Genomic DNA, 25,604 nt, shown 5'->3' with positions numbered 1-25,604 from the left:
TTATGGCATTCAAATGATGAGTTCGAAAAAGTCATGCTTTATGAAGAAATGAAACCACCACAAGTTGCAGACTGGGAGCCTAGTTTTGAACATAGAAAGAAAGGTACAAAGAAAGGCTGAATGGAAACTAACCTTTATCGCTCCATTACCCAGCCCTCTACATCCATCAGAATCATTTTAGCACCATGACCATCTCAAGAGGGTAAAATTAATATTTCTAGTTTGTAGATGAAAAACTCAGGGCTCAGAGGCATTTCATGACTTTCCCTAAAGTCCGAGGTAATACAGAGCTTATCCAGAATGTGAATTCAGGACTATATATTTAGAAAGATTTTCAGCGACACTGTTTTTTCTCAGAATTTTCAACATAAAGGATTTGGGAAGATAACTATTAGACTGTAAACTCCATGAGGGAAGGACTGTCTGACTTTCTCACCTTAGTTTCCCCAGGAAGTTGACATATAAGTAATTCTTTAAAGAATAAATGATAAGACCAAAGGAGTGACAGATACACTGATGGACGGGGGCATAGACGGGCAGATAGAATGATATTCTCTTCCATGAGCTTTTGTATCAATAAACATTCCAAGACTGTATTATCTTTATTTTTCCATTAATTTGCAAATGCTATACCATATCCTCTTAATACTAAAGCTACATGATTTGGGCAATCTGAGCTCTTCACTTGCCCTCACATACCATCTTAGGACTACTACCATGTGAACGTATGGACTCCCATGAAATCCTCTGTTCTTTCTTAGTCTCGTGTCGAGCAAGCGACACTCTGCCAAGAAGCTTGTCATTATTTTAGCCCTCATGGGAGGCACTCTCCTCTCTTCCCCCTCTTCTGTGGACTCGATACACTTTGAATTCAATATTTATTTAATCAAACTAATCATTGAGAACTTCACCTCCATTTTACATTTAGAATAAAATTCAAAGATCACAAACTCTTTACCAGGTCCAAGAAGGTCCTATATGTTCTCCTCTTTACTCCCCACTCTTCACACCTCCCCTAACCTCCTCTCTCCCTTGATCACTGTCTTCAGCCCACTGAGTGGCCTTCTGGCTCCTCTTCAAACACAACAAGCACATTCTTACCAAGGTGAAATGATATCTGGGAGGTGATCATTTTCCTATGTATAGAGTGGTCTTCTCCCAGATCTTCACCTGATAGCTCCTTCTCATCATTCAGTATTCATTCATTCATTCATTCATACAAGGAATATTTACTGAGTCCCAAGTATGTGCCAGACATTGTTCTAGATGCCAATAACCCAACAGAAAATAAAACAAAGTGTTTATCCTCATAGAGCGCACATTTCAGTTGGGAAGAAAGACAAATAAGCAAATACTGATATAATGTAAGGTAAATGCTTAAATGTCAACCTCCCTGACTATAGCTCCTGTTTCCTCTCCCAAGCCACTGTCTAGCCTGTTTTATTCTCCTGTTAGTATTTATTAATGCTTCAAATGATAATATTCATTCTCCCTGTTTATTTTCTGTTTTATTCAAGACTATAAAAGTCTTTAGTTCCATGACCTTGTCTATTATTTGCTTTTATATTCTAGAATAGTGCTTGGTGCAGAGGAGGAGCTCAATGGGAAAAAAAAAGTGATATCATCTACCTATCCATCTAGGAGTTTCTAGTATTTCTGTGAGCATCACAGGGAAATGCAGACAGCTGGGAGTCAATGATGTGCCAGCCACTGTATTAGTCACTGGAGACTCAGCAGTAAGTGATATGTAAGATCCCAGAGCAAGAACATGAAACTCACAAAAAAGGAATGAAATGATTTAAAAATTATGGCCGCTCTTTAGAATGGTATAAAGCAGAGGGTATGGTCAATAGAAATAGCTGGCGAGGAGGGCTATTTGGAAAAGGTAGCAGGAGAAGGACTTTCTTGAGGGCAACATCTAAGGTGAGACCTGATAGTCGAGAAGGAGCTGGCCATTCCAGCCAGCAGGAACAGCATTTGCAAAGGCCTCGAGGTAGGAGAGAGCATGGCATCCTTGCAAAACAGAAAGGGGGGCAGTGGGGTTAGAGTGTACTGAGGGAGGACGAGATGGCAGGACAGGAGGATGGAAAGGATGCTAGGAGTGACATCGTAACGGCGAGGTGTTTGATGGTTTTGTTGTTATTTGTTTTTGAATATAAACCATAGGAAACCTCTGGAGAGTCGTAAGCAGGATTGTAACAAGATCTAAATTATCTTTTTAGGAGATTGTCTTGGCTGCCATGTGAATAGATTGTAGAAGGACCAGAGAGAATGACACTTATTTAGTATTTTAAAGCGTAAGTAGAAGTTTGTAAAGAGGACATTGGTGGTAAGGATGTTATAAGCAGAGGGACCATACATACAAAAGCACAGAGGCAGGAGACATCCACAGGTAATTTGACATGATTAGAATGTATAGTGGTAGGTGGTGTAATGTGTAATAATAGTTCAGCAAATGTTGGCTGAATAATAAAATGGACTTAGATGGTATTTAGCTAAGATTCAATGATATACAGTCTGTTTTTGTTATTTTCCAGTTTCTTGGGGGTATTTTATCTCCCTGTCTAAATTCTTATTATTTTTTTGAAAGCAGGGAATCTAATACTTCTTTCTTACCATAATTGAAATTTGTTTAAATTGAATAACATAGCAGTACTTAAAAATCGGAAGATCCAGGGAATGTGTTATAAGAGGTTAAGAGAATAGACTTTTGTGTCACATAGCCTTGGATTCATATTTGGAGCTCCTCATACTAGCTGTGTGATCTTAGAAAAGTTATTTAATATCTCTGGGCCGCCCATTTCCTCCCATGGGAAATGGCCAAATCAATAAGTGCTACCTCCTGGGATTGCTGTAAGAATTGAGATAAATATCTGTAATTCCACAAAGTGCCCGGCAGTGTCGTAAACACTTGATGAATGGCAGTGATTTGCCAGGTGTTGGTAGGAGCAGGATTTGTATGTAAAGAGATCTAGTGTTATAGGCAGAGGCTGGGAGTCAGGAGACAGGGCTTCTAGTAAAGCTGGCCTCTAGCTCAGAGGGTGACCTCGTCTCCCTCTTTTGGGGAGACCTAACCCTAAGCCAATAGGGTTAGGTCTTATGGCCTACCTCAAAGCAGACTCCCTGAAATTTGAAATGCAGATATTTTAAAGGTTGACCTTAATAATGTAAATGAGGGCTTGAGGTCGGTTTGTTTTGTGCTGCAGAAGTTGCCACTGGATTACTAAGAATCTGCTTTAGCAGTTGCATTAGGAGTCAAATGCTCTTAGAGCCATTCCTAATTTCGCCAGTGGCTTCATTGATTTCACCTTAACCTCAAAATACAGGTTAAATAATACTGTCCTTATTTTATAAGTAATAATGTCAGGCACAGAGAAGAATAGTGACTTCCCATCACACTTTCCCCATATAAATGGCTAATATAGAGAAGAGTTGATTTGTGAGATGGTTGAATCAGCCTAACAGAGTTTTGAAAAATAGTATCTATAACCCACTCATAAGCTCCTTGACCCTCATCATCATCCTGTGCTTCATTATTTTCATTTCACAGGTTCTCCTGGGTTCTAGAGTGACCTGCAGTTGAGAGAAGAGCGATAAACTAGGAATCACAGGGCTTGGTTTCCAGACCCACTCTGCTACTTAACCAGAGTGCTGTCTTGGGAGAGTTGCTGAAAGTCTCCAAGCCTCGGTTTCCTCATCTGTAAAATGCTCCAGAGAGGGTGAAATGAGATAATGTAGACAACATTAACATGAATATAGTTTGTTCAAAGAGTGAATGAGAGTATATGAGTCAATGACTGAGAAATCTCAGAGCGGCTCTACTTTTGCATCTTTAGCAGATGTGATCTTCCTCATTATGGTCTTGATTATAGTTTGTTCAGTCCTCTGGGTCGTCTTTGCTATACAGGCTTATGACTTCCTTCTGTGATGACTTCCATCACAGTGGCAGTTGTTCATGCTATGTTAGAGTTTAATGGGTGCCTCCCTTTTGTGAGGTGCTACTGTGTTTCCCCAAAAATAAGACCTAGCTGGACAATCAGTTCTAATGCGTCTTTTGGAGCACAAATTAATATAAGACCGGGTCTTATATTATAGTATAAAAGACCTGGTCTTATATTATTTTATATAAGACTTGGCATTATATTATATTATTATATTATACCTGGTATTATATATTATATTATATTATATTATATTATATTATATTATATTATATTATATTATATTAGACCTGGTCTTACATTATAGTAAAATAAGACTGGATCTTATATTAATTTTTGCTCCAAAAGATGCATTCGAAGTGATTGTCTGGCTAGGTCTTATTTTTGGGGAAACATGGGAGCATAGTGGTTAAAACCCCAGATCCTGGAGTCAAATACCTGGCTTCTGATCTCTGCTCTAACACTTACTACTCGGTGACCTTAAATTATGTTTCAGTTTTCTCATCTGAACATGAAAAAAATGACAGTATCTACTTCATAGGGTCAAATGAGGATCAAATGAATTCACACATGTAATTGGAACAGTGTCTGGCACACAGGAAGTGCTCACCAATTATTAGCTATTGTTATTGTTTACCTGTGCTCCTTATGAATGAGATCAGTGGTTTGACATGGCAGCTTCAGAGTTAACCATGCTACTCTTGAAACTGAGGCCAGGGGAGATGGCAGGTTGTATAAGGTTAGGTAGCACTCTGACAACATTTACCTGGTCATGGTATTAGGGTTCTCCAGAGAAACAGAAGGACATACATGTATAGATTTGATTATGTATAATATATATTACGTGTACAATAGTTATTATTTATTAATTATGAGGAACTGGCTGACATGATTATGGATGTCAAGTCCCATGATGTGTCAGCTGCAAGCTGGAGACTCAGGGACGTCCGCGGGGTCACTGAGCCTAGGTCAAAGGCCTGAGAAGCAGGGGAGCTGATGGCATAAATCCCAGTCCAAGGGCCAGAGAAGATGAGATGAGATGTCCCAGCTCAACAGTGAGGTAGGAAAAAAGGAACAAAATCCTCCTTCCTCACCTTTGGTTCTATTCAGGCCCTCAAGGGATGGCATGGTGCCCACCCACCCTGGGGAGGGATATGTACTTTACTGGGTCCACTGATTCAAATGCTAATCTCACCCAAAAACACCCTCACAGACAAGTCCAGAAATAATATTTAATCTGGACCCCCGGGGCCAGTCAACTTGACACATGAAATTAACCTTCACAGTCATCATAGGTTTTGTGGAGAACAACGGATAGTTGCTAGATGAGACGGAGGTTTGGGGGGCAGGTTGTAAAAGGGGAAGGGATTAAGAAGTACAAACTGGTAGTGACAAGATAGTCATGGGGATGCAAAGTAAAGCATAAGGAACATAGTCAATAATATGGTAATAACTATGTATAGTGCTAGGTGGGTACTGGACTAGTCAAGGGGATCACTTCTTAAATTATATAAATGTCTAACCACTATGCTGAACACCTGACATTAATATAAAATAATATTGAATGTTAAATGTAATTGAAAATTTTTTAAAAGGTGGGGGGAAAGATGAAAGGGAATAAGAGGTCTAAATTTCCAGGTATAAAAACTAATAAGTCATGGGGACGTAATGTACAGCATGGGGAATATAGTCAATAATATTGTGATAATGTAATACGGTGTCCGATGGTTGCTGGACTTACCGTGATCACTTCTTTGGGCATATAAATGTTGAACACTTATGGTGTACACCTGAAACTGACATAATAGTATATATATAAGCTATATTTTTTAAAGTAAGGCTATAACAGGTTTCGCGGTTGAAGTCTCAATCTTTCTACTTAATGCAAGCTCTACCTTAGATTTTCCAGAACTGTCCTGCACTGAAACTTTTTGACACAGCCTCATGCAATGTGGGGCAGGAGAAGATGAGAGGGGAAATGTGTCTGTCAGGCATTTCCCAGGTGTTCACTCAGTAATTGCCTCAGAGACCCTATGAAGAAATAAAGGCTCTGAGACCCTAACTGACTACTTACGACCACACAGCCAGAGGGAGATAGATATGATAAATCTAAGTACAGTAGCTAACGTGTGATAAACCCTCAACAAATAGCATTAGGTTGGTGCAAAAGTAATTGCAGTTTAAAAGGTTAAAAATTGCAAAAAACAGGGTGGCTGGTTAGCTCAGTTGGTTAGAGCACGATGCTCATAATACCAGGGTTGCTGGTTCGATCCCCACATGGGCCAGTGTGAACTGCGCCCTCCACAACTAGATTGAAACAACTACTTGACTTGGAGCTGAGGGGTCCTGAAAAAACACACTTAAAATACATAAAAGGTTTAAAAAAAAAAATTACAAAACCGCAATTACTTTTGCACCAACCAAAGTACAGCTACTAATACTGTGATGGATAATTTCACTGTTTGACCAAATGAACAGATGTTTGAATGAGCCGTGTGTACCACTTCTCCAGAGTATAGAGCCTAATACAGAGGTTGACAGATTATTCTCCAAAGGAGGGCTGTGGCCTAAAGTAGACCTGGCCAGTGTAAACAAGCATGAGAAGTCACAATTCATGCTTCAGCCAAAGAGAGCTCACTTGTTCAAAATGGATTTTGAAAATGGCTCTCTTAGGGACCAAACACAATGAGAAATACCGCTTTTGTAAATCATCTTCAGCATTTGCATCATATATAAGGAGATATTGTTTTTTCTTGAACACAGATAATGTTGAAGATATCATCAAGAGACATTAATATTTTATTATGTAATATTTAAATTACTAGGGGTTTTCTATAAGAAAATCAGAAAAGATAAAAACCTGATGCTATGCCAGTAGTAAAAAGAACTTTCCAAAATGCAAACTCCAAAACTTATTTTTTAAAAACCCTGTAATTTCTGTTGTCTAATACAAGATCACTAGCACACTTTTGTGGAATGCCTATGTGAAGAGTGCAAATATTTCATTCAATATCCATAATATACCTTTAAAGAGTAGGAAACTAAGTATTTTTTGTAGAGTAGGAAACTAAGGATTTTTTTTATAGAGTAGGAAACTAAGGATTAAGTGATTTATCCAATACTTTATAATTAGAAAGTAGAAGAGCTAGGATTCAACTTCAAATCTGTCTGACCCCAAGCTCAAATCCGTCTGTAATTCTGTGCTGCCTCCTAATAATGTCTACAGTCCTGGAGACAGACTGTATTCAGATATTTTAATACATGTAGAAACAAAGAAATTGAAGCATGGATATATTTAATTCATAGAGTTATTTATTCTCTGCAATCCAAGTTCTTTATATTGACCCACACCGTATTAAATCAAGACAGATCTCAGACCTGGTTTTAATGCACCAGAGAAAAGATAAAAGACATTCTCAGGTAGCAAAAAGAGGGGTTTAAATAGATCTACAATATATTTTTCCCCTTTTAATATTAACCCTGAGACTGCCTCTCTGTAATAACAATTGATCTGAAGATGCTCTTTATTTTTTAATTTGGTTGAAATTCTTTCTGATCATCTGAAGTTAGGTATTTATTCATTTCTGACAGAAGTAGTGTAAGAAATTGATTAGACATCTTCTTTCAATTTTTCCACAAATTGTTTCTGATTAATAAAGTTAATTTACCATATCCCAATGAGATTTAGGCCACTGGAGCATGAGATACATGGTATAGTCTATAATTTAAGAAAGTTCCTCTTTATTACTTCATGCAGGGGGAGGAAAACAAAATAATGAGAGGAGAAATTACTGATATATTAGAGCTTATAATTTCTTTGTTTTCTACAAAATGAACTATTCATTCATCTTTAAAAATATTGTAGAGACTATGAAAAAAAAAAAAACAAACCTGAAAATATCCAAAATGGCCAAAGAAAGGAGGGAAAACAATTGGGTAGAATGTGCTTATGATATAATAATAAATGGGGAGAAAAAAAGAAAAGAGAGAAAATGACAACCTTTTCATTGTCTATAACAACTATACAGACACACATATAAATGGAAAAAATCAGGAAGAATACCAAACTACTGAGACCTCACTTGTGTTAAGGTGGGAGGATTATGGAATAATATTTTCTCCTCTCTCCACATCCAGTGTGAAGTAATTACTTTCCATTGGTTATGGATACAGTTGAAGTCTCTTTCATTTCACTCCCCAGTCCCATTTCTCTTTCTCCTTTCCCATCGGCAATACCAACTCGCATTGTAGGAGTGAATCCATTTAGTGTATTTCTTATACTTTAGCTGCAAACTCATCTATCTATTAAAACACAGTATTTTACATTTTTGTATGCGTGGCATCTTATTTTATCCCTCGGCAACTTGATTTTTTTTCAAAGCTGTGTTTTTGTATTCTATGTTCATGCATGCAAGTCTAATTTATTCATTATAATTGCATATTGCGTGTATATCATATAAACATATCACAATTTGTTCATGCATTCCCTTACTGAGGGACATTTAGGTTGTTTTAAATTTTCATTCACCCTTTCAGATGATGCTGCAGTAATCATCCTCATATTTCTAGGTAAATATAAAAGCAAGTTTCTCTAGGTTTTTTACTTAGAGTTAAAAGTGCTAAACAATAGTAAATAAACAACTTCAGGTTTGCTAGATATTGAAAAATTATTCTTCAAAATAGCCAACTCACACTCTCAAACCAGTGTAAAGAGATCCCGTTTCTCCATATTCTGGCTAAATGAGATATGTTTATCAAACTTTAAGATTTTTGCCAACCTGAAGGGTGTGAATCAAATTCTCGTTTTCTTGACCTCCATTTCTCTGTTCACTATAAGGTTGTAAATTTACTTATATAAGCTATTCAGTGGTTCTCTCCTGTGATGTCTGTCATATTCTTTTGTCCAATTTTCTATGGGTTTGATTTTTTTTCTATTGTAGGAGTTCCCAGTAGAGTTTACATATTAACTCTTTGTTCCACTTAAGTGGCTATTAAGTGTGATATTTGTTGGAGGTTAATCTAATTAAGAAAGTTGATCTACCTAGAATGCTTTACTGCAACTAGTAAAATAATCTGAGTGGGTTATTTTTTTCTTTTATTATTTCAGTGTGATTAATTGCAATGACAGATTTTCTGATACTGAGTTATCCTTGAAGTCCTAGAAAAATTTCAGTTGTTCGTGAGTTAGTTTTATTACTAATTAACTCATTTTCCACTCTTATTTATTTGAGCTAAAATGTTTTAAGTGAGATTGGGCTATATTTTTATTTTGTTGTTTGATCATTTTGTGGTTTTCATATTCAATTATACTACCCTCTTAAATGAGTAGTGTAGCTTCTTTTTCTGTTCTCTGAAACTGGTAATAAAAATTTGTCTATAAAACTATTTGGCAGTGGCAAAGGAAATAGGTGGGTTGAATATGGGGGTGGGTAGTGGGGGCTGTGGGTGTGTGTACTGTTGATTCAAGCCCTTTGATGGTTTACTGGCCTGTCAGTCTTTCTATTTCCCTTCAATCCCTGTGATAATTTTATATTTCTCTCTAGAATTGCAGATTTTCTCTAGATTTTCAAATGTATTGTCATAGAACTGACAATAACATTTTTATAACGTTCTCAAAACTGAAAACTATCTCTCATGTTGTCCCCCTTCTTAGCTCTAATTTGTATGTGCGTCTGTGTATGTGTGTGTACCTTCTCTCATTTTCTTGAACAGTCACGCTAAAGTATGATCTAATATTAATATACCTACCTAAGCTTTCTTTGAGTTAGTATTTAGTTTGCCTCTCTTTTTCTATTCATTTATGTGGGAGCTTTGGTTTACGTGCTTCTTTTTAGCAGCACCAGTAGGATTTTTAAAACATCCAATTAGGTATTCTCTATTTTATTGGAGTAAGTTACTCTCTGCATTTTTGTGACTCTTGATCTATTTGGACTTTTTCCCATTACACTTTATGTTTTAAATTTACTGTGAAATTTTTTTTCAAACTCTTTGTTTTGAAATAATTATTAATTCCAGGTGAAATTTCTTTACTTGTATTTTTTTTTCTTCCTTTTCTGCCTTCTTCTTAAATGTTGAAGCTTTCTCACTGTGTATTCTCCTACTAGGTGAGAAGTTAAATATTTTATATTAATCATTTTTCATGGTTACAGTTAAATTTTGACATCCACGAGTAACTAAATCTAATGCTAGTCAAAATCTGTATCCTGCTCCTAAATAGCACAAACCTGAGAATAATTCCCATAGCCCTCTTTACCGTCTTCCATATTATTCAACATTTTAATTCCATTTTATTTTTAAACTTCCACAAATTAGTCATATTTTATGGTCAACATTTACTTAGATTTACCAATAGCTTTATTAATTTCTTTGATCACCACTGTTTTTTATATCCTACTTCATTACTAGTGCAATTTCAGGGATCTGTGAGCAGTAAATGCATATACAGGTACTTGTATTCTAAAAACGTCTTTGTTTCTCCCTCGCCCTTGAATGATAATGCAGCTGGAAGAGAATTTTATATTGGCAGATATCTTTACTCAGAGCTTTAAACTATTATCCACAATCCCCACCATCTATTGTTGATAATGAGAAATCCATTGCTGGTCTGCTGCTCCTGTCTTTTCTTTCACACAGCTTTTACATTTTTCTTTTTTTTCTTTGTCTTATGCTAATTTATCACAAACTGTATAAGCATGAGTTTATCATTATTTCTTACTGTTACATTTGCTTCAGTAGATTGGTTTATATCCCTTTTCAATTTTAGAAAGCTCTTAGCTATTATTATGTCAATATTGACTCCTTTTCATCCTCTCCTCTCTTTTTTACTTTGAGAGTCCCTAGTATATACATTGGACCTTCTCATTCTATCCTTCCTACTGTTAAGTTTTGCTATTTTCTATCTCTCTCTCTCTCTGTGCTACCTTCTCACACCTAAGTAATTCACCAAGTCTTTCCTCTGCTGTGTCTAGTCTGCTTTGTAACCTCTACATTAAATGTTTTATTTCTAGAACTATGTCTATAATTTCTATAACTGCTTTCTCCTGTCTCCAAACCTATGTGTTCCTTTTTCATTCTCTCTCATGGCTTTTATCCCTCGCTTTATTTCTTTGAACACTTCAAACATGCTTATTTTAAAGTCATTCTATTATTAATTCTCCCATGAGTTATCTCTTCTGACTACCTATGCTGGCTCATCATGGGTGGCATGCATTTTTTGACTAAAAGCTTCTTTTGAGTGGGAATTATTTCCTTTAGAAAGCAGAGGTGCCATGGGTCATGGAAGCATGGTCACTGAGTGATTTCAGATTAGCTTTCCAAAGGGAGCTTGGATTTCAAGCACCCTTTTGGCTTTGTGTCTCTGAAATACATAGATAGAACCTACACCTGTACTTGGTGTTGGGTTTTCAAGTTTGATTTCTCATGCGTGACCCTTTATAGCTCCAATGGCTACAGTCAGATAGCATTCTTCCCTGCTCAGTCCCTGGGAGAGTGCACAGATCATTTTTTAGAATTTGTTTTATGGATGGGATGGCATTTTGTCTGGACTTTATGCTGGAAGCTCAGTTCCAGCTTCCCATTCAGATAAGGCCTGTGGCTCAGACTTAACTTCTGACTCAGACATTAAATCCCTAGCCCCCCAGTCACTAAGATCTTTCTTTATCTGGTCCCAATTTCCCTTTGAGTCCCTTGGCTGAAATTCTCACTTACATCTTTAACTGTGAGTTTCCTCTCTCTGTCTGGCACCTGGGGATTTTTTAAAGAATTCTTATCGATTTTTAGCTGAGTTACATGTTCATTGTGTAATTCTTTGCACTGTTATATTTCATCCAGAATTCCTGTGTGTTTAGTGTAGGGGTGATGTGCCTTCCATGTCTGCTAAGGTCACCATATTGGCCAGACACACTTATATTACCTCTCTGATGAGGAGAAAAACTACAAAAAGTTTTAAAATGTTTAAAGAAATGTTTTATTTTAAGTAACCTTTTTGTTCTCCATGTTTCTCAGTGCTGACTTGGAAGAACCACATAATTATGAGGCAACAATCTCATATCTGAGAAACTCTGGCAACTCCATTAACCTGTGCACCTCAAAAGAAATTGCTGATTGTAAGTCTGCTAAGCCAATTAATATTGTAACCCTGTGTGGAATGAAAATGTGTCAAAAATGGTATTTTCCCAAGCTCACTGTAAGTTTAAACATTCACAGCCATGCTGCTTTACCATCTCATTTCTTTCTTTTTTCACACACCCCCCCCCCGTCTAGTCTCTTAAAAATATAAATAAATCCAGTTGGGCATCAATGCTATCTCACTCCTAGTGCTTGCCTTCTCTTTACCCTCTTCTAGTCTCTCTTTCACCAATCTACTGAGGTGCTTGGCCTTTTGTCAATATGTGAGAGGGAAAAATCAAGATAGGGTGATTTCTTTTCCTTCCTCGTCCTCCTATAGAAACTTCATCTCTCTTCTTGTAGTGTCTTTCTTGAAGTCCCCTGGTGACTCTGTGTGTGGAGAGGGAGATAACAGACCGTGAGAATTAGGCCCCTGTGTTTAGCCTGAACGGGAGCAGAGAATTCATTTAATGGATCTGACCACTGGTTCAGAGCAAATCTTCCTGCCTCTGGTATCACTGAAAAAACTCAGACCTTTCTGTGAAAACTGAGACCCTGTCAGGGAAGAAGCAGAAGCAGGGACTCATAGCATTTCTACAAGTTTCTACGTCTGTTCTGCCTATAGGATCAGCCGATTCTTCTCTATAAAAGGCACAAATATTGGTGCCAGAATAAACACGAGGATTTACTGAGCCTCTACCATGGGCCACAGTTCTGTTAGGTTCTCTTTGTACATCCCTGCTGACATAGTGGTTTTATTAACCACTTTTAGAGATGTGAAACTCAAGATCAGATTGAGTTGTACAAGGTCACGCAAGTAATATTTAGTAGAGCTATAACGTGCACCGGGCTCAGGCTGCCTCTCAGATCCGTGCTCTTTCCATAACTTTATGCTGCTTCTCATTAAAGGATGTTTGCTTCCCTGGAAGGAGAGTTAGAGAGACCGATCTGATCCAACCTTGGGAACACTTCCAACTAGCCTTGGCAAGTAAGGTTTCTCTGAGCCTTTGTTTCCCTGTTTCTGAGACAGAATAACAATAACCCCCACCCAGGTGGCAAGGAGAAGCAAAGAGGCCATGATTGGTTAATTCTCTAAAATATATATATGGTAAATAAATTGGAGGAGGGAGAAGGAGATTAATTTTTTTTAAATTGAAAAAGAAATCCATGCCTGGAATGGATGAGGCAGTCTGCATCGTAAGCAGTATTTTAAAATGCATTAATAGCTACACAAAGTTTTTAAAGCAAATAACAGCTGAATAAAATGTTTTGATTTTAAAAATGGTGGAAATAAAAGTGGATAATTACCCAAGTTAAAGCACATATTGTTACTCATCCACACAGAATTTAGGTCTGTGTGTCAGCAATCACATGCAGATAATCCCTAAAGAAAACCTAGGATTTAATTTACTTCATTAATGGATTGTAAGTTTAGAATAATAATGGCTTGGAAATGCAACATGTTCTTTGGTCAGTTTTCTGAACCAAAGCTTCAGGACTGTAGCAGCAAAGAAGAGAAAAGAAACAGACGGGGAAGTCCTACTTACTATGCACACATATTCACTAAACAGCAGGGGGGGGAACCTTTATAGATAACTTGTAAGCAAAGAAAAATCAAATTAGCAATTTCATCGAAAAACGTATCACTTTCTATACAATGGTAACTTGCTAGTATGTTATATTTCTTATATCATCTTTAATCTCCCCATTTAACTCCAAGGCAGGTACCAATTGACCCCATTTTACAGATGAGCAGCTGAAGTTCAAAGAAAAAAAGTAATTTGTCTGTAGTCCCACAGGTAGGAAGTGGCAGGATTGGACTTTGAACCCAAGTTCTTGCTACTACTCATGTTAATAATTAAGATTGTCATCATGTCATTAAATGAAATCCACAAAACTACTGAAAATATCAAAAGGGATTCAAACCGTAGTTGGTAGTTGGTGACTTTTCAAGCTGTACTAAGGAAAACCAAACACACGTGGAGCAAAACACTTTTAGGCATGCAATGGAGTCCATCTTGTTGAAGGGCAATTTATTAATAGATTTCTTTGGCCTTTTGTCCTTCCCCTTCCCTTTCAAATTTGCCTTCTGATTGCTACTGAAACAGGGTCCGGTTGGCATCCCCATAGTCCCTGGCCTCACCTTTCCTTAAACAATAGTAGATCCTCCTCCTGTGGCTTGAGCTCAAAAGTCCCGTCCCACCCAGTTCCCATTTTTACAAAATTACCCTGAAACTTGTGATTACAACCCTTAGGCTTATCGATCACAATCTCAATGGTCTACCAGGCTACTCCCATCATAGTTTCTGGGTCACTAACTCTACCAGAAAATCACATGGCCCAAGGGAAGTTTCCATGCAGAGATACCCCTCCCCCACCCCAACCATCACACAGCCTCTGGAGGAATGCCCAGATTTTTGCCTTAAATACCCCCAGCCAGACTGGGAATGTGAAGGCAGTTTTGGAGGCGTTAACCCGTTGCCTTCTCAGACCACTGGTGCTCTGATAACAAACGCTTATTCTATGAGCTGAGCCCCGAACTTGTTTGGCCTCCAGTTTCACTACCACTAAATTTCAGTGCTTTCCTTAACCCGGAGTATGAATACATTTACCAAAACAGGAAACTGAAATTTGTTTCGAATGTTTTCATTGACTGTACATTCCATCTGGAAATCCCCACAGAAATTAAAACCATGATCAGGGACCCGAGAATTTCCCAAGCCACCTAGACAAAGCCTCACATACATCAATGTTATGAAAGCTGAGAAAACTGAATTCTGCAAATGTTCATAATTGCTTTAATCCTAGGTACTATAAGAAATGGGTCCTGTAAGAAACTGCCTTAAATAACTTTTTCATGGTTTTTTTTTTTTTTAGCAACTTATGAAGTTGGAATTGAAGAACTCCAAAAGGTATTGTTTCCTCTCTTCTTAAGAAATTATAAATGAAACGTGTACAGAGTTGATTCGAAAGTAGTTTCTTTTACAAGGGAAGAAAGGTCTTTGTTTTTGGTTTGCCCCTGATTTCTGAGGCTAGTCCAGACTCCAGCTGCTAAAATTCTGAAGCCTGAGCCCTGTAATGTCAGAGACAGAAAATGTGTGACGGGATGGTTGCAGATGGTTCTAATCCATTCCCAACCCCTTATCTATGGTGGCCAGCACCAACTGGACTTCAATAACTGTCCCTTCAGACAGAGGAGTTCTTTGGCACAAGACAAATTTGTATATCCCATGCTTTCACGAGAGTGACCAGGCCCTCGAAGGCACATTTTCTGGGCTCCTGGCTGACATGGTGCTAGGTACCACCTTGGAGGCAATGTAGTAACTTGATTAAGGGCCCTAGCAAGAATCATTGGTCTCCATCCCAGCTCCTGGCTCTGTGACCTTGAACCTCCATTTCCTAACCTGCAAAATAGAGATAACAGAAGTACTCACATCTGGAGTCATTGTGAGAATGAATATAAGGTAAATTCAGGTAAATAGCTTAATAGTAAGTGCCTGGCATCTGTTCCATGCATTTTACCTCTCTGAGCTTCAGTTGCGTCTTCTGTAAAATGGTGTATTCCCCATGAGGGCAAGAAGTAACCTTGTGGTTACTATATCTGCAGTAGTAGATGCTCAGTACAAAAGGGGATCGATACTTGTTTCACTGAAATGTTGAGAAAACTAAGTCAGACAAGGGAGGTAAGCACCTACTGCAGTACCTAGCACACAGTAGGCACTTACCTGAAGTAGCTGAGTCAGTTAAGGTTCTACTCTTTTCTTACTGGGCACATTTAGTCTATATCCTTCATCTTTCTACTTCAGTTTTCTATTTCTTTTTAATTAGTTTTGGGTGTACAGAACAACATAGTAATTAGACATTTGTATACCTCACAAAGTGATCACCCCAATAAGTCTAGTACCCATCTGACACTGTACATAGTTATTATAATATTATTGATTATATTCCCTATGCTGTACTTTATATCCCTGTGACTATTTTTTAATCATAGTTGACATTCAATATTTTATATTAGTTTCATGTGTACAGAATAGTGATTAGACATTTATATATTTTATAAAGTGATCCCCCGATAAGTCTAGTACCCATCTGACACTATACATAGATTTTACAATATTTTTGACTATATTCTTCATACTGTGCTTTACATCCCCATGACTATTTGCAACTATCAATTTGTACTTCTCAATCCCTTCACCTTTCTCGTCAGAATAAAGAACCCAGAAATAAATCTATGCCTATATGGTCATTTAATATATGACAAACAAGGAAAGAATATACAATAGGGTAAAGACAGTCTATTCAATAACTGGTGCTGGGAAAACTAGACAGATAATTGCAAAAAAATGAAACTGGACCACCTTCTTACTGCATATACAAGAATAAACTCAAAATGGGTTAAAGACAAACGTTAAGACCCCACACCATAAAACTCCTAGAAGAAAACATAGGCAGTAAACTCTCAGACATTACCCTTAGTAACATTTTTACTGATATATCTGCTTTTGTTTTCTCATGCTTATTGGAAAGGATTGTTCATTGGTGAATACATTTTTATGGCTAGAAAACTATAAATGATTATTACACCTATTAATGAGAGTAGAAACATTTTATTAAAATGCCCGACTTACCTGGCAACATCAGCAAATAAACTTTTCTGCACCAGTGAACTTTCCAAATGACTGAACTTTTTCCCATTCAATAAAAAAATCATGAAAGTATTTTTAATTTTTCAATCTTTTAATATACAGGCATATTTTATGTTCATCTCAGTAGTTTTAGTCTTGGTGGGTGGCCTCTGATGTCACCCTTTCTTGATGACGTGGAGTAGCCTGGAACATAAGGGATGCTTGGGGATCATCCATACTTTTTTTAGGAGATGCTCTTGGGCCCATGTAGGTGTTCAGAGCTAGCTGCCTTCGCACCAAACCCCCACAAATCTGTTTGCTGTCATTGTTTTCTGTTTCCTGACAATTATCATTTCTTTCTCCTGTCAATATCTTTGTGTCTAGCAGTGAGTGTCTCATGTGATCAGGCGTGTCCCTGCTGTGTGCCAGGCACCTGTGTATGCCTGGTAGCACTTATTCCACAGTGTGACCTGGGGAACTGGGAGCACTGCTTCCATTTTACAGGCGAGAATTCAGGGCTCAGAGAGATTAAGTAACCTGTAAATTAACAGAGAGATAAAACAAGGTCTGTCTGACTTGTCATCCAATTTACTAGAATTACATAGGAAATAAAAACCAGTAGTCCTTGAAGGAAGGCCTGCGGAGCTCTCCTCAAAGGAGAGTATATGAGCTGGTAGACCTGGTAGACTTTATGGCAGCATTTTGGATGCTGAGATAGTCTCTGTTGTCTCAGGGTTCTCAGACAGACTCCACAGAATGGATGGCATCAAATACATGAGCACTACACAAGTGAGAGGCTATGTTGTTGGCACTGGGACATAATTTTAAAGGAGTCAAATCGAGGCCATGTGAGAGAGGATTTTTGATCAGAAGATAGACAGTCAGGAAGGGAGAGTTCCCAGCATGACTTGCACACCAATGTGCCCACTGAAACTTTACTCGAATACCACAAATTCATGTTTCCTCGTATGATTTAAAAGTCCTTTATCCTACAGATGCATTCTAGGAAAGTTATGCAGAGAACAACTGAATTTTTTAAGTTAAATCATACATTCCCCTTGGCAGGCACCGTAACTTCAGAAAAGCTTGTTTTCTTTTCAGATTGACAACCTTCAGCCCCACTAGCAACAGTTCATAGAATTTTCTGTGGTCAGAGTCTACTTTTGCTATGTACTGAGCCCTCACCCACCTCACCTTTTGGTCTAGTGTCTAATGATCTGTAACCAAACAGAGACCCAGTTAATTAGGGTAGATTTTGGAAAATGACCATTTTCTTCTTTACTTTTAGCCTTGGAAGAGTTTTCTCCATCAAGAACTTAGGTGAGTTTTATCTTCCAAAGGAAAAGCATTAATCCAGCTACTGCCCCTCTGACAACTGAGCTACTTTTCCTCAATGGGTCAGCTATGATTCCAGTGCCTGACCTGGTTCATCCCTCACCCCACGCCCCCCCACCCCCAGACTAGTGCCTTGCAAGCTGCCTGGTACAGAAGGTGCTCAGGAATGCTAACCCTCTCACCTTGTTCCAGCCCACACTGCTCTCACTCAGCAAACACTGAGTCCCCAGCATGTGCCAGGCATTTGCTAGACACTGGGGCTGTTGCAATGATGGAGGTCCAGCCACTACCCTCAGAGGCTCTCGGATGACAGGGAGAGTCACACAATCCAGCAGGTGTATAACAATCACATGACTACCCAAGGACTTACAATTTCCAAGTCATACCATGCTGTTACAAGTCTCTGTGCCTTTGCTTATTTAACTCATTAACTCACCCCAATTTAATAATCTGGAGAACTCGTACTGACCATCTAACATGCCCTCCGATAAGAAGCCTTCCTAGATTCTCTTCCTTCAGTGAGAAGTAGCCAACAAGTCCCTTCCCTGGGGTACCACTGTAAGGTATACATTTGTGGGCACTAATGTCACTGTATGTCATGTTTGCTCACAGGCAAGTTCACCTATACTCTCCTCCCCACCCTCTTGTCTGTGAGCTCCTTGTAGGCAGGTCTGTGTTTTCCTGTTCTTGGCATTTCTGGCACATCTCGTACTGCCTGATCCAGAGCAGGGCCTTAACACATAGCAGTGCTCTCACCTTCCTCTTCCGAGTTGGTGGCCATCACTCTCCCCCTGAGTTATGTTTAATGCGTTAGAATAAACATGGTTGGTGAGCTCTGGAGACCAAATATCCAAATTTCCTGGATGAGGCCAAAAACACAGGTGCTGGGTCATGGGAGAACCGTTCCTCAGCTGGGTGGGCTCCTTTCATGTCTCTGCCCGATTCAATGAGGCCCATAATTACCTGTTAGCACCTACCACAGGGCTGGGCACATGGCAGGCACATGTCAAATGATTATTTAGGTTCAGCATTTATTGAGCTGTTACTCTGTTCAGACACTGCTAGATTCTGAGATATGAAAATGAATAGAATATATGCCCTACTTTTGGTTCAAGATGGACATGAAGCCTGGAGTGGCTGAAGGAGGGGGAAATGAGCACGTAAACAGGAAATAACACTATAATGTAATGACTGCCATGGAAGCTGTAAAAACACAGAGGTGAGGCTCCAGGCGTGCTTCCTTGAAGAGTGATGACTGAACTGAATCTTGAATGACATGGAGGAATTGGCCAGGTGAAAATGGCGGAATGTAGGTCCCAGGCTCAAGGAAAGGTGTAAGCAAAGAGAATGAGGCCGGCAGAGGAATCCACGATTTGATAATGCTTGAGCATAATAAAGTATAGCAGGAACAAAACTGGGGAAGTATGCAGAGCTGGTTCCAGGAGGGCCTGAGAGCCCCGATTTATCATTTAGACCCGCCCTGTCCAATAATAATATGTACAAACCGCATGTCATTTAAATTTTTTCTGCTAGCCATATTTTAAAAGGTAAAAAGAAACAGGTGACATTAATTTTAATAATGTGTTTCATTTATCCAATATATCCAAAATATTGTATTTCAAGATGTAATCTTTATAAAAACTATTACTGAGGTATTTATATTCTTTTTTTCATACCAAGTCTTCAAAATCCAGATGTATTTTACACTTATGGCTCAATTTGGACCAGACACATTTCGACCGTTCAGTAGCCACATGTGGAAAGTGGCCACTGTATTGGATGGCACACATCCCAACTTTTTGTATAGGTCAGGGGGAGCCACAAAAGAGTTTCAAAGCAGAGATCATGCACTCCTCTCCCCATAGTATTATTCGTAGAAGTCACAATATTTAATGTGAGAATTATTTATTCTCAATATTTAATGTGAGAATTATTTATTCTCTGAGATTCAACTGTAGAAATTACTGGACAAGGCCTGGGGGGTAAGAAGATGGATTACAGAGGACATGTACATCAACCAGGCGGGTAAATGCTTTAGAAGACAAATCAGCAATGTGCAATGGGAACAAAATAATTGCATAACTCTAACTCAGCAAATGTTTTGATGAAGAAAAAGACACCAGTCATTATTAATGGTCCATTACATGCCATAAACAATGCTAGGCGTTCAACATTTTTATCACATTTCATTCTCATGGCAACCGTGGAGATTGGCATGGTGACCTTTCATTTATAAATGAGAAAATGTGATTTGTAGAAAGGTTAATCTTAGACTTTTAGAGAAAGATACTGTGGGGATTAGACCCAGCCCTCACTTCTCAGCCCCTGTACATCACAGGAGAATGAATAAATGGCCTCAATGATGAAAAAGAGTGCTCAGTAATTAGATGAATGAATGAAACTCCTTAAAACTCTTTCCATTGTCTTTCAGAACAGCACCCTCCTGGTGTTTCTCCTTCCTTCATGACACCTCTTATTCTCTTTGAGGGCTTTTCTTTCTCTGCCTTTCATAAAAATGTGGTTGTAGAACTTTTCTAGTTCACTATAATGCCAGACACAGAAGTTCTCACGCGGGTGTTGGTGTTCCCCAGCATTCTGTCCTGGGTCCTCAGTCTTTTCATTACACTCTCCGCCTTGACTCTCTCCTCGGCAGCTGCTGCCTACATTCTGGCATGTGGCAGTCATTCTTTTATTAGGGAGCATTGTGCCAGGTGCGGTGCTCTTCCTACCATGGATTACACAGCAGTAGTGCTGGGGATACACACGTGAATAAGAGCGTTCTGCCTTTTTAGAACTTGATGCTTAGTTAGTTGACAAGGCCAAATGGAGGAACTGAAGACAAATCCACAGACAGTACCGTTACAATACAAGATAGAAGGACAAAGATTGGGGGTGCAGATAAGAAGTATGACCGCTTGGGAGAATCAGGGGAGGATCCTCAGAGGTAAGATGATTTAGACAAATTGAAAAGGGCATTGTGTTTTCCAGCAATATAAGATGTGGAAGGTTTGTCTGGCAAAGGAAACAGAAATAAAGGGCGTGAGTTGCTCAAAATAGCATGGTCGGTTTGGCGAATTAGGAGAATCTAAACTAGAGCAAAAGTGCAGAATGGAGCACAGGGAAATGGGGTTGGAAAGTAATGGAAGAGCCAGATCAAGATGGGACTTAGATTTTATCCTGCAGACAGTGGGGAGTTATTAGGAGATTTTAAGGAGGAGTTCACTAGCATTGAGAGCACGCAGAAACTCAGGGGAGCTATGGCTGACCTGATCCTAGCACCCTCATCTTTAAAAGATTTAAAATAAATTTTAAAAAGGTGAAGAAGAAGGGCTCACATCTATTTAAATCCATTTTTCCCGTTTCATTTAGGATTGAGCGGTATACTAGCATATACACACTGTAAACTTCACTTTTTTCCTTGTTATCTCTTCACATTTCAGCCCTAAATATGAAGATAAAACAACGAAGGAACAAGAGCCATGTGAACGGAAACCTCGAAAAACAGAAAAGGATCTACATTCAAACCATCTTTCCAAGGTATCTGTGATTTAGGGTTCCAGACCAAACGGTGCAGTTCAGCGAGGTCATAGCATCAGTTCATGGGATGATCTTTTAGAAGCTGAGACATGCGGCTCTCAGAGAGGTAGAGTGAGAAGATACAGCGGGTTTCATCAAAGATAAGAGCATGACAACAACACTGAGCTCCAACCTCAGATTTGCCACTTACTACCCATGTAGCAGGGAATCCTGTGAGTGCAGCAAGGCACCCGGGGGGCAAAACATAAGGAAACACTCAGGTGCTGACCACGCACTTGTACAACCCCGGAGGGAGGGCCTCCTTAGGCTCTGTGCTCGAAGGTCTGGCTCAGAAGAGAGACTTAGTCCCGGAGCGCGGTCATCTCATCTTTAAAATGAGAAAAAATAACCTCCACCCAATTACATCCCCATTCCTATTCTCAAGCATGATGATACAATGAAATGTACATGAAAGTGATTTGTAAGCCATAAGGTACCCTAAAAATGAAATGGATTATTGTTGTCTATTCAGTAATTAATTGATCAGTATTGTTCATTAATAGTAAATAGTGTATATGTATGTGTGTCAATATTCAATTGACACTCTCCCCTACAAAACAATGAGTGTGGTCAGAGGCTTAGACAATAGTTTCCAACAGGGCTACTACCAGTGCTCCAAACATTCTAGATACCTGTGTAATGTCTACCTGTGTAGCTAGCTTATAATAGCCAGTTGTTCCCGTTCCAATCTGCAGTACCCGGGTAAATCACACATCTAGTTGGTGGTGTGGGGCGGATCTGATGTGTCGGCCCAGAGACCAGGCTGGATGAGGATGGCTGTTTACAGAGCATCACAAATCAACACAATTCACAGAATTGTCATTCATTATGAAAGACAGGGACCAGAGTGGGGCGGGGGGGAGCAGTGTCCCGTGTCAAGGCTAGGGGGCAGGGGCAAGGCCATAAATGGGTGATGAGGTCAGAGATCAGAAGTGGGGGAGCACGATTAAGGAGACTGATCGTGAAAGAGCAAAACCAGGATGTGTTCTTTTCCAGTGCTGGCCATAGGACAAGAGCCAGGTATGGGGTCAGGCTACCACCAAAGGGACGTGGTCCTACTTTCATGAACTGGATTTGAGTTTTGGGTATTGTTAGAGGTTGTTTGGAACTTGTATGGTAAATGTGGTGGATGGTCTAGCTGGACAGCGCTCTTTGGGGTCACATATAAACTACTGGTCAGTAGATACAAAGTCCATTGTGATTCCCACAGACCTAGGGAACATTCCCAAGGACAGAGAATGCATGCACTGGTTCCACTGAGGGAAGGCCGCCTCTATACGAGCGGGAAACATTGACCTCATTACTTTCTTGTCATTTTTCCCCATTTAAAAACTCCCTCTTGGGTGTGTGACTGAAAAGAAGGCCTCTGCTCCTGTCCTCTTCTCAGTTTGCCCAGATCCCACCAAGCCCTCAGGAAATTCCATGCCTTACTCGGATATCTATTAAATACTTCAGCTTTATCCAAGTACTTCCAAATGTATCCTTAGAGTTGACCCTCATGTCCACTCGTAGTCAAAGGACAGTCATCCCCTCTCCCATTGTCATCTGATCATTAAGAAAACACTCAGATGGCCAGAGATGTTCTATTTCTTCTCTGTCTCCAGCATCTCTTCCAGTCGGTCTCCCCAGATTTTTCTGACATGAGAATCTGGTCAGGTGTCTCCCTTGCCGGGCTCCCTGTGACTGAGCTAAAGCCCGTACTCTTTGCATTGGATGAAAGACCCTTCATAACTCAGCCCCGTTCTGGCTTGTCTGTTTAGACACATTTCCAGTCTTTCTTCCCCTGCCCCTCCCCCTGGTTCCTTCATCTCCTCCCTCGTCAGCCTCCCACCCCCCTCATGAGGACACTCACATTTCTCCGCGTACCCCCTGCCTTTGCTCATGCGGATTTATCTGCTACGTGTTCCTTTTGCTCCTCAATCGATCTCTTACTTACGTTGTAAAATGGTTTAATAAAACCTGCTTTTGAAGTCTTCTCCAACCCTGTCTCTTAGCCAAGAGAATTGACTTCCCCCTCCTCTCTGTTTTCATCTCGGTGAACAATATTGCTGGAAAAAGCACTTGCCATGTTATACATTAATTACTTGTGGGCGGGTATGGTCTCCGTGACTAGCATGTAAACCACCACGTTCACTGCAGAGCTTAGCGTGTTGTCTCACCTTTAGAAAGTGTTTAACGAACACTGGAAAGAAGTGAGGAGGAGCAGAAGAATGGAAGGTGGAAAGGTGAAATGTCAGGCAAAAGCAACACAGCATCCCTAGTGGTCAGGAGTACAGGGCTCTAAGGTCACGCCCTGCCTCGGTAAACTACTCACTGTGAGACCAGAGGTCAGTTACTATATGACCCTTATAAACTATTTATCAAGAAGGCTCATGATACTTTCCTAACAGGTGTTGCGAAATTTAAGAGACAGAATACATAAAGAACCTGCCCTATTATGTCCTGACTGCTTCCTGCGGGCCTGCCTCTGTGCTGGGCATTCATTGGCCATTCAGATGTAAACAAAAGACGTGGTTTGCCTCCTCATGAAACTTAGAGTCTAGTAAAACACCATTAAATAAATCATAAATAATTACTACCTGTGAGGAATGAATGAATAAAGAACAGCATGAATAAGCAAAGAACTAAACAGATATGTCAAAGCCCTACAGTACTCTCCCCGTTGCATGTGTTTAGGTAGGTGCCCATGAAAGGACACCTGGAAAAATCCAGATGATGACAGCCCACGGAGGTAGGGGGGGCATGCTGGCCAGGGAGCCGGGCGCTGTGATTGACACCAGCCAGACAAAGGCCGGCCCTAAGGACCCGAAGCTGGCCAGGCACTTCCAACGTCAATGTAAGTTGCATTTCTTCCTGGTTCTCTTCACCATTACCAAAATGTTTTAAAGCTGTGCATGGCCAAGATTTTAATTTCTTTTATAAATATTTATTGAACATCTGTTATGTGCCAAGTAACTTGCCCTAGTGTGGCACCTGTGCAGTGGTGGAAAGAGCACTGGATCTAGAAGCAGAAGACCTGAGTTCAAGCTAGATTCTAAACTTACAAGTTCCGTGGTAATTTCATATTCCTGTAGCTCAATTTCTTCATTGATAAAAAGGGATCATAATAGAGGGGTTTTGTGAAGAAAATATCTGACAGTTTTGTTCTTTTCTTTTTATATCTACCAGTTCCTGTTGTTGTGTTTTTTACGTAGACCCAAGTAATTGACACACAGATGATATCATTAGTTGACTTCATTCAGATTGCATTTTACCTTCATGTTAGTCAAGACTCTTGATTGCAAGTAACAGTGTCAAATCACATTGTCTTAAGCAAAAAAAGAAAAGGAGGCTCATCTAGTAGAAAGTCTGGTCATGGCTGGATCCAGGGACACAAACCATATCACAAGGACTCAATATTACTTTTTCTACTCCTGGCTTTGCTCAGCCTCTGTCTTGGCTCCATTTTCAGACAAAATCTACCCTTGCAGAGGCAAGATGGCATCTAGCAGTGACAGGCTTAGACTCTGTCCTCTTAGGAACCCCCAAGAAAAACTAGAAATTGTTATCTGAACAGTTAGAAGGCCCAGACCTGAGTCTTATTGGCTCTGATTGGGTCACATGCCATTCCTGAACCAGTCATTATAAATGGGGGATGTGATACTCTGATTGATTTGGTAGAGTCAGTTCTACCAAAACTGCATAACACATAAGAGGGCTGTTAATCAGGGAAAAAATGTAGACACTGGATAGACAAAGAAAACAGATGTCTACTCCAGCCCAATAAGCCATAGCAAACCACTGACATTTCATAAAGTATTACAATCAGAGTTATACGAAGAGTAAATTCATAGTGATCATAAGATGGACTCCAGGCCCTTTAAAATCAGCTTCTAGGCTAGTTGGCCTCATTCCCGCCACAGACCTCCTTCTCTGTACACTCTCTGCACTATTCTCAGTCTACTGACTATGGCATGTGCTTAAGTGCCGCTCTAATTTTGCTTGATCTCTTCTCTCTTTATGTTCATTCTCTACC

General features: G+C 39.5%; 1 protein-coding gene across 1 annotated transcript in view; it reads left to right on the top strand.

Moving 5' to 3' along the window:
• The window catches only part of FYB2 (FYN binding protein 2), an 83,583-nt gene that overhangs the window by 33,028 nt on the left and 24,951 nt on the right, over positions 1 to 25,604 (top strand). Inside the window, exons 5-9 of the mRNA XM_033114495.1 lie at positions 11,946 to 12,046; positions 14,925 to 14,959; positions 17,967 to 17,998; positions 21,454 to 21,550; positions 24,266 to 24,425. Coding sequence (XP_032970386.1) covers positions 11,946 to 12,046; positions 14,925 to 14,959; positions 17,967 to 17,998; positions 21,454 to 21,550; positions 24,266 to 24,425 — 425 coding nt within the window. The remainder of the gene's footprint in view (positions 1 to 11,945; positions 12,047 to 14,924; positions 14,960 to 17,966; positions 17,999 to 21,453; positions 21,551 to 24,265; positions 24,426 to 25,604) is intronic.

Source organism: Rhinolophus ferrumequinum, chromosome 9, assembly GCF_004115265.2.
Source record: "Rhinolophus ferrumequinum isolate MPI-CBG mRhiFer1 chromosome 9, mRhiFer1_v1.p, whole genome shotgun sequence".
Classification (NCBI taxonomy): domain Eukaryota; kingdom Metazoa; phylum Chordata; class Mammalia; order Chiroptera; family Rhinolophidae; genus Rhinolophus; species Rhinolophus ferrumequinum.
The sequence above is the reverse complement of the archived record's forward strand: the minus strand, read 5'-3'. Positions and strand labels throughout refer to the sequence as shown.